The sequence below is a fragment of the Ursus maritimus genome, unplaced genomic scaffold (assembly GCF_017311325.1).
Source record: "Ursus maritimus isolate PB19 unplaced genomic scaffold, ASM1731132v1 scaffold_17, whole genome shotgun sequence".
NCBI classification, from domain to species: Eukaryota; Metazoa; Chordata; class Mammalia; order Carnivora; family Ursidae; genus Ursus; species Ursus maritimus.
In genome coordinates, this window is record NW_024424119.1 from 10,524,872 (window position 1) to 10,544,665 (window position 19,794).

General features: G+C 34.6%; 1 protein-coding gene across 3 annotated transcripts in view; it reads left to right on the forward strand.

Moving 5' to 3' along the window:
- Nucleotides 1-19,794, forward strand: part of CNTLN (centlein) — a 285,688-nt gene that overhangs the window by 103,383 nt on the left and 162,511 nt on the right. For 2 of the 3 annotated variants that reach the window (XM_040631460.1, XM_040631461.1), the window contains exons 6-7: nt 513-646; nt 9,292-9,454. In XM_040631460.1, coding sequence (XP_040487394.1) covers nt 513-646; nt 9,292-9,454 — 297 coding nt within the window. The remainder of the gene's footprint in view (nt 1-512; nt 647-9,291; nt 9,455-19,794) is intronic. The other variant, XM_040631462.1, reaches the window with a different exon arrangement.

Here is a 19,794-nt window from a genome sequence, read left to right on the forward strand (position 1 = left end):
GGGGAACTGAGCATTATCTGAATCTCAAATATTATAAAATTATGTTGATATTTTTGCAATACTGTCCTTTTTTCCCCTAGTGTAGCTATGTGTATACATCTAAAATAGAGGAAATTATGAAATATCTGCTGTTTGTCCCAACTGCTATTTAAGTAAATGAACTCATTTTTTATTCATGTAATTAATAGCTTTTTCATTGTACAATAATTTCTATATTGTAATTTCAATAAGTGCATTTCTACATAGATTTTCACATTTAATTGCTTCAAATTCTTAGCTTTTGTACCAGGAAGCTATGATATGATACTTTTTCATTTTCTGAAAAAAGTAAACTGTGACTGGTATTAAAGTTACCGTTTGTACTAAAATTTTTTAGTTAAGTGAAAACAAAAAATTAAAAGCACTACCAATTTTTTACTGCCATTTTGTAGATTAGTTAAATATAATATACTTCCTTTATATTTATTTTATATTTATCATATTTGATTGTGATGTAAGTCTTCTGATTTTAGGCCTTTGAAGACAATTTAATCGAAGCAAGGAAAGAAATTGAAGTATCACAGAGTAAATATAACGCTCTATCGTTACAGTTGAATAATAAACAGACTGAACTTAACCAGAAAGATATGGATATTACCCTTGTCAGGCAAGTATATTTGATTTTTTAAATTTAACATTATAGTAAAGTCATTTGTTAGTCGGAATGACGACATATATGTTTATTATGAGCACTCTAAAATGACAACAGTATGTCTTCTATGAGGACATATGTTTGTGTATTGAAACTATCTGGAATTATATATACTAACTGGGAATAGTTAACTAAGAGAATCAGGGGTTTCACAGGATTGGGAAGAGCATTCTCGAAGAGTAGTCTTGTCTCCATTTTTAATAAGGACAGTGCATTCACTCAGTGTTTCCTTCTAAAAAGTTACCAGCCAGGCGTTATATAATATTCATTATTATCCTAATAGCCAATATATGAGAAATCCAATTTTGGCTTTTTATTTTATTATGTTCTTAATAGTTTTAGTTTTTGAGATATTCTTTCTACACCAAAATGGTTAATTTGTATGTAGCACTTCTCACAAAGTAGGGTTACTTGAGAAACTTGTGTTTCTAAGTGTTTTGAAATATTTTATACTACCTATTAACTTATTTCAGTTACCTTTATCAGAAAATGGTATTAGAATAAATCATAAATGTATAAATGTATATGCATGCATATATACATGTTACTCATATACACATACATACAGATACACGCATGTATGTATGTGCATTTTTTACTTAAACTAAGTAAACTATCAAAGTTTATCATATACTTCTATAAGACAATTTCATTCTCTGATGGTACTATCATATATTTATATACACACACAAATGTGAGATATTTATATATGTAATATGTATAAATTTTATGTAGTTGTATTATATTCATTAATAATATTTGTGTTGTTAAAACTTGATATGTAAATATATTTTTGTATATGTCTACATTCAGTACATATTTATATGTCTTTACATATATTTAGTACATTGCAAGAACTGTAGATATGTCAGGGCAGAATTTTTGGTTAGGTAGCAGTTAATGTATATATATATTAATTTATTACCTAAGCAAAAATTTTATATCACAATTTAAAAATCTTCTTATCATAGGGTTGAGGAAAAGTATAAAATTAAGGATGATAGATTGGTTGGCTTATCTATGTATGGTGTAATTAATTTTTAAGCCTATAATTTGATAGAGTCAGAAAAGTAATTTTAAATAATTATAGAATCATACGTTTGTAAGAAATCTTAAAATTATCATTTATTCCTGCCTTCTTCTCAGTAAGATAATATGCCTTTTAGTCTTTGCTTGATACTTTTGGTTTGTAAGTTTCTCAGTACTTTTCAAGGCTGTTCTTTTCATTTTATGTCGTTTAAATTTGAACATTGTTTCATATATTGAGTTGAAATTTGCTTTTTTACAATATCCACCTGTTTATCTTGAATACTTATCTAGAGAATCTCAGAAACAATCTAATCTGTATTCTGTAGCATAGATCTTCAAATAATTATTTCCAAATAATCTTCAAATAATATCTTTGTAACTTTATCTTTTCATTAATTATTATTTCTCATAATTTTTCATGTGTATATTTCATAGGTGTTGTACTATTTTTCAGTTGCATTTCTGAATTCATTCCATATCATCATCTATATCATCAATATTTTTCTCAAAATATAGCACCTATAATGGTACAAAATATTCCAATGATGACCTTTCTCTTTTAGGGTATGATTTGGATGGAACCTGGGATATATTCTAGGATGCAATGCAGTGTTAAGTGCATGACTTTAATCTTTCCCCTTTGTGTACTTGAATTTAGTGTATTACAAGAGCTATAAGCTGCAGTAAATAAGGCAGTAATATCCACAGATGGACATTTTCTTACACAATGGTAAAATAATGGATCATGTGTAATTTTAAGAGCTTGATTATAAGGACTCATACAGGAGGAGAAAATAGTGCAGAGTTGGAAGTATGGAGCAGGGGACCATGACTCAAACCCTCATTATAGGGTGATAGTTGATGTATCTGCAGTGTTTCTCCTGAGTTGTCTGATTAAGGGTTACCTGTTGGGTATATTATATGTCTCCTTTCCTTCATCAGTTTTATTTCTCGGAGGGGGGTGGTGGTGATTAGGATGTACCAGTATCATTTTATTGAATCTATATATTGTACAAAAGCCACACAAAGCCATAATTGTGAGAAAAGTATTCTAGGCACTTTCTTATTTGGATACACTTTTCCTTATTGGTGTATGATAGAGTTGACCTAGTTTTATTTCGTTATGGGCTTATTTCTTTGGAATTCATAGTCATTTGCATACTTATTGAATGTTCATGTCACCCACTGTGATATGCAACATTGTTATGAACTATCTCAAATGATTTTTACCCTGAGTCAGAGTATAAATAAGTGTATAAGCACATACATAATAAGGTAATGTCTATAATGTGTATAGAACATCTGAGTATATACTTAGAACTTGCAAACTTGTGTAAACGTCCTAGCTAATTAAGTTTCCTAACTAAAATTTTTGCCTGAATAGGTAAGGATTCTATGATTACATGGAGGGTGGGCTAAATTACATGGATGTGGTTTATTGTTAATGAGTTGGGATTTTTTCTTAGAAATTACTTGCAAATCTGTTACAAAATTAAAAAAAATAAAAGGACAGTACAGTCATAATCTGGTTTAGAAATATCATATAAGTCAGAATCCTGAAATTGGATTAATTACCTGGATTGCTAGTGTTCCCAGGGACGTAGCAGACGCAGGTGTAAATTATTTCTGTAAGATGATGTAACAATTCTGTCCTCAAATTATATCCACAGTTTTGTGAACTAATGTCTAGCACATGGTCAGAATTAGCAAGTATGTAGTAAGGCAAGAATAAAAATTAAAGACATAAGGACTAGAATTGAAAGGAAAAGAACCAGTTATTTCCCTATAATATGATTAATTCCCATAGAAACCTCAACTTATAGAAACATTGGTCAAATTAATAAGTGGGTTTAACACACTTGGTAGATACAGTGTTAGTGAATAAAATTCAGTTGCACTTTTTATGCCAGCAAAAAATGAAGAAATGGACTTAATATATGGAAATAATACAATTTACAATATAAGTAAAAATATGAAGAGTATGTATAATGGAGATGCTTATTACCTTTATACAGAGAACTGGAAAACATTGACAGAAATAAAGGGACTAATATGTGTAGGGATATGGTTTAGAAGGCTCCGTATGATAAAGATGTCAGTTCTCTCCAAATAGATATTGAGATTTAGATTATCAACAACAGGAAGCCGTTACCAGCCCCAGACCAGAAGGAGCAAGGAGAGGAGCCATTGCCAGATCTCTGTAAAAAAAAAAAAAATCTATCCTGGGAGAGGCTGCCTATTAGAAGTATCTTTAGACACAGGATCATTGACAGGGCCAACTGTGGCTCAGCAGAGAGGGAGTCAGGAGATGAGATACCTTGACTTTTTTCTCTTCAACCCTCTTTAATCACCAGCCAGCTCTCCAACTAATCACATTGAGTCAGAGGCAGAGCACAAGGGACCAGTGTACTGCAGTCTGTAGAGGTCAGCCTCTTAGACTAGAGTACTGGAGAGTAGGGTAGAGGTGGTGAACATTGGAGAGCATGTGGGGCATTCTCCATTACTGCTCTTTTTCAGAGCTTTCCCAGCATTCATTGCTTATTAATTTTTTGGCAAAAATTTTAGAGTGAACTTGATTATTTTTTGTTTGGTATTTAGTTAGAGCATCAAATTTATAAGTAAACCTGAGAAGAATTGGCATCTTAATGATACCAGTCATCCTGTCCCAGAGGATGGTATGCCATTCCATTTCTTTCAGTACCTTTGTATCCTTAGAAGATGTTTTAAGTTTCTAAAGGGTTTTGACATTTGTTGTTAAATTTATCCTAGCTATTTCATGTTTTTGTTACTATATTTCCCATATAGTTTCTAACTGATTTTCCTTTTATTGCTTATAGTTTTTTGCTGTACTTGTTTGATGTGCTATGATTTCATGGGTAAAGTGTTCACAGTTCTTTTGTTTTTTTGTGAATTTTACTTTTTTGTGTGCAATTTTTTTTGCCTTGGATTGAATTCTTATGGAATTAATATTGTTCTTTATTTTTGTTTACATTTTTATGATAACAAACAAAATAGGTACATAATTATTTGGTATAATGATACATATGAATTATTTATAAATGCATGCAGTACAACAAAGTACAAAGAAGATAGAGGAAAAGTATTACACTTAAAATACAACTCTGGAGAAGTAACAACCATCAAAATTTTATGAGAATCCTAGATTTTTCTCAGTTTATATTTATAGGTTGAAGATTAGGTGGGCAGAATTTTTTAGATAAAAGGGAGTATATTGAACATGTTCTCTTAACAAGTAGACTTTAGTTTTTGGTGATGTGATGGAACAATAAGACACTGGTGTGAAATTGAAGGAATTATTAAATCTTTTCTCTATAAAAACCACTAACCCTCTCTCTCTCTCTAAAGCCAGGAACGAAATGACATGAAAAACTTTGGAGGTCAGTGTCTTTTTTTTTTTTAAACTACATTTCATCTTCATTCTGTTTTGACATCCTGCTGTATAAACTTTGGAAAATAGAACATACATTCAACCATTTTAACTCCCCCTGATTTTGCATCTCAAGGTATATAACATTTATATCCACACTGATGAAAGACATTTAGGATTAGTCCTATATTTTGCTTCAGTGCTCATCACTAAACTTTTTACTTTTGACGTGTTCATTCCTGTACTCTATTTTGATTCATCTCAGGGCCTTCCCTGTTGCTAGCGTATGCTTTCTCTCCCATTGGCATTAGATTTAGCCATGTGATTTATTTTGGTCTGTGGGACAAGAATGTAAGTAACATATGCCATGTCCTGATGTTTTAAAAGTCATTCCTTGATTTGCCTTTGCTTTTAGGATAGCTTAGAAAGCCACCTGCAATGTGAACAAGCAGTAAATCTCTGTTTTTGTAAACCATCAGGATTTTTTTAAACTGCAAAATAACTTAGAGAAGGTGCTTGAAACCCTCTGTCAGTCTCTGGTATCAAACTTGATCTCTACAGGGATATTCCTAATTTATCCCATGGCCCACTCTGTCCCTTAGATAGCATCACTATAACTGAAAGATCACTGGATTTATCTTTCAGGAATCCAATATTTTTAACAGAACTTAACATTCTTCTTGAGATAGGAGAAGACATTGTTGGATCTCAGCACTGTCTCAGTTCAAGCCACACTTTTCCTTTACTCTTTTTCATCTGTGCCTACAGGAACTTCTCAAGTTTGAACCTACCAATTAGTTTTATTTTCCATAGTTTTTATTTTCCTTATAATTGCTCTCATTATGTGTTTTGATACTATTACAGCACCTTTCTTTTTAACAATCTTCCTTTATGTTATGCTTTTCATTTCACCCATTTAATAACTGTCTTATCCCATATATCCTAGAAAACAGAGCCTGAGAGAAGGATTAAGTCCTGATTACTTACTTGGATGATTCAATTCCAGGGGAAAGTGAGTAAGAGAAGAACGAGGCAGGCAAGGATAAAAAGTAATTCAAGGAAATGCATTATTGTGCTGGCTACTGCTTCGTGGTGAGCCATGAAGAGACAGCAGGTCCACTGAATTTACTACTCAGGTTGATTCCTGACAGGCTGTGGGAGAGAAACCATGCTCTAGAGCAATCCATCAGATGGAAAAAGAGAAAAGTTATCTATCTGGTTTCTTCTTGTGTTTTGTCTTTCATTGGTAAAAGTCGCTTATACCATGCCTGTGTTGTCGCATTTATCCTAACCTGGAAGTGGCACAAACATGCTAGGAATGCAGCTGGTTGACTTTAAACAATGGATTCAGATGAGCTGTATACATTTCATAGGTGGAGGTGGTAGTTAGTAAGCTGAGACAGAGCAAGGGAATGAGATTCGAAGAGGCAGGTGTGGGCTGAATCTGAACATAAGCATAAGATGTGTCTACTACACTAACAAATACAAGATGGGACAGGAACTGTCTTAGGTGCACTGTTTATAGCGGTGAACAAAAAAGCCCCTCCCTTCACAGAGACTTTATTAAGATCATCTTCACATCTTGTCTTTCCGTTGATAATTCAGAGAGGTGTGATGGTTTCTTTTTCATACTTTTTCTAGACCTTCCTTCTAATTCCTTCAGTAACTTCTTAGAGGTATACTTTTCCTCTGAGTATGTACAATAAAATTTCTTTTTTCTTAATTCTTAGTACTCCTCCTTTTAGTAAGTCCAGTTTGTTTTTCTTTACTCGTTTTCAGATAAGGAAAGATCTAGACAAATTCAGTATTTACTAGTGGTCCAGAGGTATGCCTTTTGTAAGATTTGTTTGTTGCTTACTTTGACACCAGTCGAGTTCCACGTTTCATATTTGCAACATTGGTGTACATTGATCTCATCTACTTTTCAGAAGGTGGTGTGGGGAAGCACAGAGGAAGAAACTTATCTCAATAGTGTAAGGTGATGCTTCCACTCCGCTTACTGGGAGTATGCCCAGGACATAGCATGAGATGAGAAACAGGGATATGCTGGTCCCTTAGGTGATTTTTCATCCTCAGGTGCCTCATAGTATGAGTGTTTCCTTACTCTTGAGTATGTATTTTTCTTTTCTTTTTAAATATTTTATTCATTTATATGAGGGAGGGAGAGAGAGTGAGAGAGAGCATGAGCGGGGTGGGGGTAGGAGCAGAGGGAGAAGAAGACTCCCCAGAAGCAGGGAGCCCATTGCGGGGCTTGATGAGATCATGACTGAGCCTAAGCAGATGCTTAACAGACTGAGCAATCCAGGCGCGCCTTGAATATATATTTTTTTCTGATTAAAGATACATATATTTTGTTCCACATGACCCTTAAATGCAACCCAAATACTGATCTTCTCTTTAAGAAATAACAAATGTCTTCTAGCATTGGAAGAGAAGTAAATTTGCTTTGTTTCACATTGCACTGAAAAATTGTATTTTTTTTATCCTCATCATGTCCCCATTCTAAATGCAACATTTACTTAGGTCTCCTGGCTAACATATATTTTGACTAAATACTCTGATAGAATTTTAGCCTATCTTCTTTGATAATTTTTACCAATGTTATTCTTGAAAAGTGGAAGTATTCAGCAAGCATTATTACTGTTGGTCTCCTCTCCCCTTCTCTTGTGAGCATTACATCTCATGCAGGCATTGTGCCATTATTGATTCTGTTTTTTCTCCTCTCCCGTTTTTGGGCTGTTACTTCAAATTTTCGTTTTTTTCAAATAGTTACAGAAAGATGATGCTATAGTCCAAATATTTGTATCCACCCAAAATTAATATGTTGAAATCCTAATATATAATGTAATGGCGTTAGGAAGGGGCCTTTGGGAGGTGTTTAGGTCATGAGGATAGAGCCCTCATGAATGGGGTTAGTGTTCTTGTAAAAGAGACCTCCCAGAGCTCCCTAATGTCGTCTACCATGTGAAGATACCGCAAGAAGTCTACTACTAAGAAGAGGGCTCTTACTTGGCACTCTGATCTCTGACTTCCAGACCCTAGAACTAGGAGAAACCAATTTCTGTTGTTTGTAAACTACCCAGGGTATGCTGTTTTGTTATAGTGGTCAGAAAGGACTGAGACAGCTGGAGTATGTTCGGGTATCTCTGTGGGTGCAGGGGTTGTTGTTCTATTTGGAAAACAACATTCTAAGCGTATAGAAAGCAGAGCATTTCTCCCATATTAATCTTCATCCATCTTCAACAACCATTAGCATATCTCTTTTGTTCCTTCTTTTAAGACTTATGAGAATGAATTATCAGTTTGAAGTTAGAGGTTTAAAAAGTTCCATTAAAAATACAGTCTCCAGAATACATATTATAAAGTGTATTTCTGTGAAATTTATCTCTATAAATAATTTTCTCTTCTAAGTGAACATACACAATATGCTCCAGTTTTATATGATGTATATCACAGAGGATTCACTACCACAGAACTCTGGAAACCTCTGTCCCAGAAGGGAGGTTCTCCCAGACCCTTAGTGCTGTCATTACTCACACCCCAGTTCGTTTGTCCTCCTCCTTACCAGTTGCACCCCGGATGGGTTAGAAGGAATGGTGTTCTCCTCATGTTGCTCTCCTTCCTTTTGGCTTTTATCCCCCCTATCTTTTCTTCAATCTGGATTAAAAGAGTCACAGGAATCCCAGCCCAAACCCCGGAGGTTGCAAACCAGTGGTGCTTTCAGGAACTCTGGTTTGGAAACTTAACTTGCCTTTTGGGATTCCTTTGAATACATTTAAAGTTCTGTATAGTGTACTGTGAAAGGTCGACTTACCCACTATTCAAAACTGATAACTGTTGTTGGCATCAGTACTTAGCAGTTCTCGGAGCTGAAGTGTAACTTACTTTCAATAAGTAGGTGGTACAATGTCTGTATATCCAAGGTTTTAATACTATCAAGTTATAAAAAAAATGGGTAAGTATTTGGCTTTGAAAGTCAGAGTCATTCTATCAATACTTTGTAGGTGTATGTGATAAATATTAAATACTTTATATGTTATTTCTTTTATTAATATGTTCACCTGCGGTAAAAAACAATAGATGAAAAAACTGGAAGTTGATCTCTAACCTTCGATGAACACAGTTATTTAGCTGAGATGATCTTTATTCCTGCTTTTCTCTATTGATTGCTTGTTTTGCATAGGAAGGAGCTGCAGGAGCTGCAGAACCTTTACAAGCAGAACAGTGCGCACACAGCACAGCAGGCAGAGCTGATCCAGCAGCTCCAGGTTCTGAATATGGACACGCAGAAAGTCCTGAGGAACCAGGAAGATGTTCACACGGCCGAAAGTATATCATATCAAAAAGTATGCTTTTATTCTGTCATAAAAATGTAAATTTATATGTATGAACTTCTAAAAAATATATAGAATTCAATATTTTTCAATTTCAGCATTTCCTTATTATTCCCCTTTATATGGTTCTTCAAAATTAAAAATGAAATATAACTCAACCTGGTAATATTGGAAATTTTGTGACTTTTCTTTATGGCCATTAAAGCTGAAATATTTAAAATATAGATGCAAATTTACTCTATAGGATATTGTGTTTATAAATTGGAATTTTGATATCTACTATAAAACATACCCTGGGTGTAGCCCCCAAACCAGGAAGAACTTGGGGAATGGAATTACTCAGCCTTCTATTATGAGAAATTATTCATCAATTATGATTCTAGTTTATGACCTAAAGCAGTTTTTCATTATAGAATTTATGCATTATTTTATTGGCCAATTTGCACACACACAGATGGGTATGCTGATGAGGTCTTCAGGATCATATTTTCCAAGGATTTTTGTTTATTTTGTGTTTCTTTTAAGTAGTCATTTTACTTTACAGTTGTTTTAGGAACCTCTCAAGAAGGCTTACCCAGCTATTTAGGTAGGCTGACTGACTCAGCAACAATAATTATGGCTAGTAATTAAAAAGAAACCACTTTCATTGAATTCTTTATGTTTTGTGTAGTGTACCAAGTTATTTATAGAAATAATTTAGTTTCTGTATAGTCAATCTTAGAAGATTGATTTTCTTCCCTTATAATAGTTGAGGCAGCCAAGGCTTGGAAGTGGTTAAATAGTGCAATCTGTGTTGTTTTTTCTATTTAACTTACTCTTCTCCTAAAAAAGGACCATGAAAATCCAATATCTATAATTAACATTTTTGTTAGTAATAATAGTAAATAACTATTAAGTAAACTTTAAACACATATATTTTTAAAGATTTACTTACTTATTTGAGAGAGTGAGAGAGTGGGGGAGGAGGGGCAGCAGGAGAGGGAGATAAGCAGACTTTCCACTGAGCTTAGAGCTCCACGTGGGGTCGGATCCCATAGCCGTGAGATCATGACCTGAGCCAAAATTAAGAGTGGGACACTCAACCGACTGCACCACTCAGGCACCCCTAAACACGTAGTTTTAAATAATGCTTTGGAACAGAGGTTTTCACTCTGTATTCTGTATTCCTCGAGTTGCCCTCAAGATGTGGGTGATATCAGGTGAAAGGGTAGTAGTGCCTGTTCTCTCCACTTCGAAGAGAGCAGCTTCACCTTTTTGTTTCGTATGGTAGGATTGCCCATTACGCTTTTGCTTCTAAACCAGGCTCCACTGCTAAAATGACTTGAAAAATTGGATATTATTAGTAACTTTAATTTTTTTCATGTTTTTCACTTGTATATTTACCTCAAACATTTCTCTCTCAATTTTTGCTTGAAAGTCCCCACCTATGGCAATTTATATTCAAATAATGTCTTTAAAGTTGCTTGGTAATAAGTCTCATAACTCTTTTATGTGCTAATAATTCTTTTTCTGTTTCTACTCTCAGCAAGAAAGAACTTGGTAAAGAGGAAGAAAAAAATAGTGTTTCCTTTGCTGTTTCATTTTTCAGTCTTGTGTTCTAAGAAATTCTTTTAGTTGCTTAACTAAAAATTTGAGACAAAATGTTTCAGCCTTAATTCTGTTTTTTCATTGATTTTTCCTTAGCGACCTCTGCAGAGCAATCATCTCTTTTATAACCTGCCTGAAAACTTTTACAGATTCTACATAATTTCAAACAACTGAATACTTAAACATTTTTAATTAAATAATTGTTACCAAAGTACTGCACGCTTGTGATAAACTTTCAAATAACACAGAAGTGTATGAAACAAAAAAATTGTCTTCTGCACTCCTCCCTGAAGCCCTTGCCCCAGCAGTAACCACTCTTAGTATTTGAATGTATCCGAGAGTTTCTCTAGAAGAACAGAATATTTTTAAGTTATCTTCTTTGTTAAATACACAAACATTACAAGAATACATTATTATAAGATATTGAAATAATACTGTAGAAGTCCTGATAGTGCTAGTCTAACAGATTCGAATACCCTTCCACTCACCCCAACTCATTTCATCCTCTCCCCAGGGGTAATCGTTTGAGTAGTCCTTCCAGATTTTCATGCATTAGATATTTTGTGTGTATATACGTACACACATACCACAAATCTAGTCATATTATAATTTTAATATTTATTAACTTATACTATACTTATTGTTCTTTAATGTCATTTTTTCAAGTAATATGCCTTGAATTTTTTTTTGACAATCCATGGAGCTCTGGCTCTCCTTCTGCTCCTCTTTGTCCTCCAGTATGAGGATATATAGTGTGGATTTACAGTCTAGTTTGATGATTATTAAGGTCTCCCTCTCCAACTTTTTGTTCTTATAAACTTGTCCACAGAAGATGTTTCCCCTCTCTTCTCTAGCATCATTTTTCCCCCTGATGGACCATTCCTTACCACGTACAAATAGGCTGATTTGGGGGAAAGAACAAAACACACGACAAAAAACATGTATTGACCTCACTATATTCCTTTTCTTCCCTTCCTTCTCCTTCTTTTCTTTCCCAGCAGTATTCCTTGAAAGACTTAAGTTGTCTCAAAGTTCACTTCTCCTTTTCTCTCTTGAACCAGCTCCAGTCAAATGTTTGTCCCTTTCCCTCTGCTAATATTTCTCTTCGGAATTACCGGTGACCTCCACATCACTCAGTTCAATGATCTTATATCAATCTTGATCTTATTTAACTTATCAGCAATGTGTGTCTCAGTTGATGACTCTCCTTGCCTTGAAATACCTTCTTTTTTTTTCCCTCCTGGCTTGTGGGCACCTGCAGCTGTGTCGCTTTCTTCCTTCAGTTCTAGCTGTTCTCCATGTCACCTCAATGTTATAATGTCTCAGGCCCAAATCTTAGGATGTCTTTTTCCCCCCCGTGTTTAAACTCACACCGTAGGTAATTTTATCCAGTCACCTAGGCTTTCAGAATCAAAACTGTCCCTCAAATTGGGTTATCTACTCTGGATCCCTTCCCTGAACTTTAGGAAAGAGTATACGTAATTGTCTCCTTAACATTGCTTAACTTGGATGCCCCGTAGGCATCTCAGACTTTACATCTTCAAAACTAAACTCTTGTGCACTCTACCTTCAATACATGCTTGAAATTCTGCTACTTTTGCCATCCGTGCTGTCACCATTCTGTCCAAACCACTATCATGTATTACATGGACTACTGCAGTAGTTTCCCACTTTGTTTCTCTGCTCCTGACTTTATCCCCTTTGAGTCCATTCTCAACACAGATGCCTGGATGTTCTGGCTACAACTTAGCAAGTCAAATTAAATCCTTCCTTTCTTCAGCTCTCTCCAGTGGTTTCCTGCCTCATAAAAGTAAAAACCCAAGTTCTTGCTACAACCTAGGAGACTGTACATGATCTGACTCTGCATCACCTCTCTGATCTCATCTTTGCCTTCTCTTCCTTCTCCTTAATCTCTCCATTGCAGCCACACTTAATTCTGTTTTTTCCCTTGAACATCCAGGTATTCTTCAACGTCAAAGTCTTTGTGCTTGGTTTCACTGCCTGAAAGCTCTCCCCACTGTTATCTTCATAGGTAACCTTTTAACTGCCTTTATTCTTTACCTCTTACAGCCTAAAATCTAATTGATCACTGATATTGAGTAGAGGAGTAAGAATGGTGTATGTTGTAATGGTAGAAGTACATACCTGGGGCCTGTTCTTATCCTAGGTTAGGAATAAGAGACTCTCTTGATGAAGTGATATCAGTGATATTTATTCTGAGAAGATAAGGCATCAGTGAAACAAATTAGTTTCTTAAAACTCTTCTTATATGAACTCTACCTCAAGCCATAAATTCCCTAGCCAAAATCGTTACTAAATTTGGAGAGGTAGAGCCTATCACTCCAGTTTGGAGAACTTGTCATAATTGCAGCCTTGATCTGGGATACTTTTTGAAATCTTACACACGTTTCCCCAGCATTATGACCATCCACTCCAAGAATCATTCCAGATAATGAGAGAGGTGATGAGAATATGTTTTGCTTATGAATAGTATAGAAGCAGAAAAAAAAGAGCAAACTGACATTACTGCTTTAAAGATCTGACTTACTTTCCTCTGTGTTTAGTCTCTTTTTTGTCCTGTCTTTTCTCCACTTTGAATTCCTTTTTCCTCTTTTACTTGTTCCTCAAAATATACCTCCTGGAGGTGTGGTGTAGGAAACTTAACTGATTTTTAACTTGATGCTCATTCTGAAGTTTTAATTCTCATTGTAGTATTTTAATTTGAAAGTTATTTTAGGTCCTTATAGTCATTCACTCATAAGGTTTTTAAAAATTTTTTTTATTTTTCAAGATTTTATTTATTCATTTGATAGAGAGACAGAGAGAGAGAGCACAAGCAGTGGGACAGGCAGAGGGAGAGGGAGAAGCAGACTCCCTGCTGAGCTGGGAGCCTGATGTGGGGCTTGATCCCAGGACCTGGGGATCATGACCTGAGCTGAAGGCAGATGCTTAACCATCTGAGCTACCCAGGTGCCCCTTTTCATAAGGTTTTTATTAGTATATTCAACTACACTCAATTCAGAAGTCCTTGATTATTTATTTATATTTTGTAAATTTTGCCTGTGGTTAGTAAACATTACAATTATTTTCCCTTGGTAGTCTATGTGTAAATAGTCATTTACAAAAATAAAAAAAAAATTTTTATAATTCCATCTCCAAGAGGCGAATACTGTCAACATTTGGAATATTTCCCTTCAGTTTTTTAAAATGCATTTTGACATATCTGTGGATACACTAATATCTTTTACTTCATTACTTTACTACATTATAAAAACAATATCATGACATATAACTACTTTGGAAATAATAATTTATTTAACCATATTTCCAGTGTCGATAATGTTTGTTGTTAGCATTTTTTACTATTGTTTTTTTTAATTTTTTAATATTGTAAATAAAGCTGCAATGAACATCTTTGTTGTCAGTTCAGACTATAGTATTTATTAGAGAATATTGAATATGCAGACATAGAGACACACACACACACACACACACACACAGGGCCAGGAAACCATTCCTTTTATGAAAAAGCCAGTAAGGACATATTAATGGTGTACAATTTAGTCTTAGTTCATACATAAAGATAGTTTTGTTTAAGTTATTAAATGTTGAGAATGCACAGGGGATCATGAAGTTTGAAGGAGACTTGCCTTCCACATGAGAAATGATCGGAAATGTTAAATTATTGAAACTTAAGGAGTTGTGTACAATGATATCACACTTCAGATAGTGCAATTTAAAAAAATCATAGATGTTTATTTGAATGTAAGAGTATTTTTAAACTTTTATAGGCATATTTTTCTATCTTCATTTAAATATCATTCTAGCCCATTTAATATTTTAACTCTTTGGGTGAGTAAATGGTTCTGAATGGTGTAGAAATATGGAGAAACTAAGAATACAAGTAGAAAGGCTATCCAGTTGGGGCATAATCATAAATAAAGAATATAAAATTTTACTATAAGCCAGGGAGAATTTGTGTTTCCATTTATACACATTATTTTAGAAATGTATTATGTAGATTGAGGTACTAATTCAGTCATGTACAGCAACCATATAATAATGGTTAACGTTTGTTGAGCTTATTGTGTATTAGCAACTGGGGAAAGGCCTTTTGTTTCACTGTTTAAGTTTCACACCAACCCTATGTGGTATATTATTATTCCTTATTATTTTATAGATCAAGTGGCCAAGGCTTAGAGTATTGTCGGAAAGTGGTAGAATTCAAATCTACGTAATCTTGGTTTCAGAATCCACAACCTTAAACTCTGTTAAAGCCCACTGTATAGTTCCATTATACGTAGAATAATGTGGTCTTATCTTTAAAGGATTCTGTAAATAGATTCTATAAACTTGCATTTTTCATTCTATCAAAATTCTTTCAATGTTCAGTAATTTTGATGGTGGAAAATTTATCTTGATATCTAAGTTAAATGTTACTTAAAAGATTCCATTGCTGGACACCTGGCTGACTCAGTCATTAGAGCGTGTGACTCTGGATCTCAGGGTCGTGAATTCCAACCCCACATTGGGTGTAGAGCTTACTTAAAAAAAAAAAAAAAAGATTCCATTGCATTCTTTTTGGTGAAAAGGGATCCTTGTATGTTACCATCCTTGGTGAAAAGGGCCCCCACCATTCTTCTTCAGCCACTCATTCTCCTGGTTATAAAAATTTGGTTTCTTGGGGCTCCTGGGTGGCTCAGTCATTAAGTGTCTGCCTTTGGCCCAGGACGTGATCCCAGGGTCCTGGGATCGAGCCCTGCATCGGGCTCCTCTGCTAGGAGCCTGCTTCTTCCTCTCCCACTCCCCCTGCTTGTGTTTCCTCTCTCGCTGGCTGTCTCTCTCTGTCAAATAAATAAATAAATAAATCTTAAAAAAAAATTTGGTTTCTTTTCTTTTGCTATGGTGTTGCAATTTTTAATTTTTTTGACTTTTTGTTTTTTTTTATTAGATATGGTTTTTTTCCCCAAAAAATATATTACTGGTGGAGTTCAAGATGCTGAAATTTGTGAATGATCACACTGCTTCATTTATCAAAACTAAACAGTATGCTACTGTTTAGACCTCTAGTGTTCACTTCCATCAAATTTATTCATTCTATTCCTGAAGCATTTTACTTAATACTTAAGTTTATTACTTGTCCACATGTATTTTTCTGATTTTTTCAAATAAATTTGAGTAACCTAATGATCCATGCAACAAGATGAAATTGTTTACTTAAAAGTAAGATTTTCAAATATATTTTCACGTTAATTTTATTCCTTACAATTAATAATTGGGGCTTAGCTGTAATGCTCAGGAGTTGAATAAAATATTACACTAATAGTTTATCTCCTGTTCTTACTAAACTTACTTTTAGAAAAGTAAGTTAGATCTTCTTAACTTACTGTTTCTAATGGAGTTTCTTTTTCCTCTTTCTCTCAATTCTCTCTTACTCACTTTTTTTTTTTGCTTTCCCTCCCATTTCTCCTCCTTTCTCCAATTTATTAAGTTGATTTATTTCATAGTATTCATTTCATTATCAGAAAAGATAAAATCAGTTGCCCTTAGTGGTAGGTTGAGGGGAACATGTATGGGAGACAAAGATGAAGAGAAAAAACTGAAGAAAACTTTGAGCACAGGGAAGGGGTGGAGTCATATTTACCCAGAGGTCCCCATAACAAATCATTAGTCTCATACACAAAACCTAATAATGTGGAGGACTTCTCTGGAAGAGACACCCCCATCAGGAGAAATAAAAGTAAGCTAGTGTGTTTTCTTCCTCTGAGCTTATAGCCATCTGTCTAAGTTTTGATTGTTTTTCTACCTTTGCTCATCATTTATGTATGTGTGTGATTTAACTATAGATGGGGATTGTATCAACATTTATAACTTCCAGACCATCTAACATGTTTGAGGTACTTGATATGTGTTTTATCACTTTTTCTTCTATTTGATGATAATTATATGACACAAGCAATATCAATTTGGGAAAATAAGGTGTTGTGTTATACATTCTTTTAATTTAAACTGCATGTTAAATCACAGGGTTTTTTTTTTCTCATTCTTCTGCTACAAACAGAGTTTTCAATGGAAGAATTTATTATCTCAGTCACAGTAGCAAATGGTATACTTACTAAATAAGGAAAATTTTATTCTTTAAGCCATTGAGTCACAGAGCATATGCACTTCCAAGATTGTTAAGGTTAATAAAATATCTTCTTCCTTCACACTAATAAAAATAAGGGAAGACGAGTACTTCGATATAAGTCCCTGAAAATTAAAGGACTTGGAGTTTGGGGTCCTATTCCTGGAGGTAATTTGCTTTCTGTTCCCTGGAGTTCCTCTTAACTTTTTAAACTTCAATTTCTTCAACAGAAAATAGCATGAAGAATAGTAAGCATCCTGGATTATGGAAGATAATGATTAATACTTGTATAGATGGAAATGTATGATTAAATGTTTTCATAGGCCAGAATCTTGGAAAAAATTCAGATCCATTTTTCCTTTTGGACTATTAGAGGAAAGAAACTGTAGAGAAAAGAGCCTTTCTGAACTGTCGTAAGCAATTGTTATTGCTAATAAAGAAAAAGTTACTAACTCCAATGCCTAAACCAATGCAGATGAGTTAATTTGTTATATTACCTAATTTACTCACTTGAGAACTTTTTTGACCCACTCTACACTTCTTAATGGGATGAGAATAAAATGGTATTTAATGGGGGACTGGAACATCCTAAACCTTTGTGTTCTTGCAGGATCTCCTAGAGAAATAAACCTTCTATTACCATGAGGCATTGTCACCCCAAAACACTTTAGAAATAAAAATAGACTTAGCCTCCCTGGAGCCTTTTTTGTAGCCAAGTTTACTGATGGCGTGGGGCCTTGAATTAAATATGTCTGGGGGGCTCTCTTTGCTCCCTGCACTCTAAGTCTACAACTGAGTGGTCTTATTGCTACTGATAAGTGAAGTTCAATCAGCCATCAAAGAAAATAGGCAAGTAGGAAATGTGTATTTGGAGTAAGAACTAAGGAATAAGAGAGTTTGTCCCAATTCCTGGGGCAGAGCTGATCTAGATCATCTGTTCCAGGCTTTCTTGATTCTTTTCCACCTGCTGCTTGGAAGGATGGGTATTTTCAGAGAAAGACAGAGTTTGCCTCAGTGTCTAGAGTTGCCCACTGGTCATATCAGATCAGGCCAGGGCAGCTGAATAGGAGTACACCTGTGTAAATTGCATGGCAGAGAGAGCAAAGTGGAGAACACGAGAAGAGAATAGTTAGTCTTCCATTTTTACAGAGGTAGGAAAGAAGGGAGACGTGAGAGGAGACAAGAGAAGAGACATTAAGACAGAGCCTTCTTTCATTTATGAATAGGCCCAGAGCCTTGTAACTGTGAAGGAAGATCCCAAGACATGACACCCAAAGAAAATATACCACACCCTTGGCACTAATAGTCAGTAAATTGGTCCTCAATCCTGACCACACATTCTTCCTGTACTTTGAGCAGTGGAAGGGAAACTATGAGTTTTTCTTTGTCAACACAATGTTCATGAGATTCTCAAATAATTGAAATCTATAAATTCTTTTTTTTCATCTATTTTTAAGTTGAGGTATAATTAGGTATTTGTAAATTCTTTAATATTTTAAATATTTAAATATTTATTTTTTGTATTATTTTCTTCCAGAAAGATTCATTTGTGCTGGTTAAAAGCCAGCTAATATTACTAAGGCATAAAATTAAGAGAGAAAGTAGTTAAATAATCTTTTAACTGAGTAAGTGTGTATGCTGTTAGGCAGACCTTCATTCATCCTAGCTTGAAATCTCTAGACAGCCTAGCTCTTGTCTCCAGATTTTGTTTTTTTTATTTTCTACCTGAACTCAATCATGAAAGCAGCAGCACAGCACAGGTAGGTCACTCTAAGGCCCACTCTGTTCCCTTCATTATTCCTTAAAGTGGTCAGGTTCCTACTCTCTCTTCCCTCCTAGATTGATGGTATCAACTGTGGACAGGACATTGGACATACTCCCTGGTCTAAAGGTAACTGGGAGGGAAAGTACAAATTCATGTCCTGAAATTCTATGTAAATCATTAGGGCAACTTTCCTTTATAAAAATTGCTTAGACTTTGGCTATAAGGTGAAATGGATTATTTGAAATATCTATAATAATATAGTATAATCCCTTATAGCACATAAAAAGTATATTGAGCCTGTTGTGTCAGAGGAATGGCTTGGTGAATCTTGTTTTTATGACAAGGTATGTGTCTGAAAAAAGCATTAAGAAAAGAAGTTTTAAAGCCTTATTAAATTTTACACTTTAAAAAATTAAAGTATAGAGTACATACAGAAAAGGACTCTGCCATCTTTTGTGTGGTTAAGTTTCTTCCCTTGAGGCAAGGCCAGCTAATGGAAGATTCTTCCAATCTTCGATTAGATGAGCAAACCCAAAAAACTAGTGTATTAGCTACATACTTTTGAACTTGGGAATTTCGCAAACTCCCAAATTTGAGCAAAAACCCTGAGGGATTTTGCTTTTGTTATAAGATCTCACTATCTCACTGTTAACCTTATTAAAAAAAAAAAAAAAAGCCTTAATTCTTGGGTCACTTTCCCAGTGTCATCAGCAAATACACATTCTTTCTGTAAATTAGTTACACAAATTGAATTATGCCTCATATCACAAGCGTAAGTTAGGAGTTTCATCACCAAGTAAGTTCACGAGTATTGGAGGAGTACCACTGTTAACCATATGTGACTCTGCACGAAGCCACTTGTATACACATACC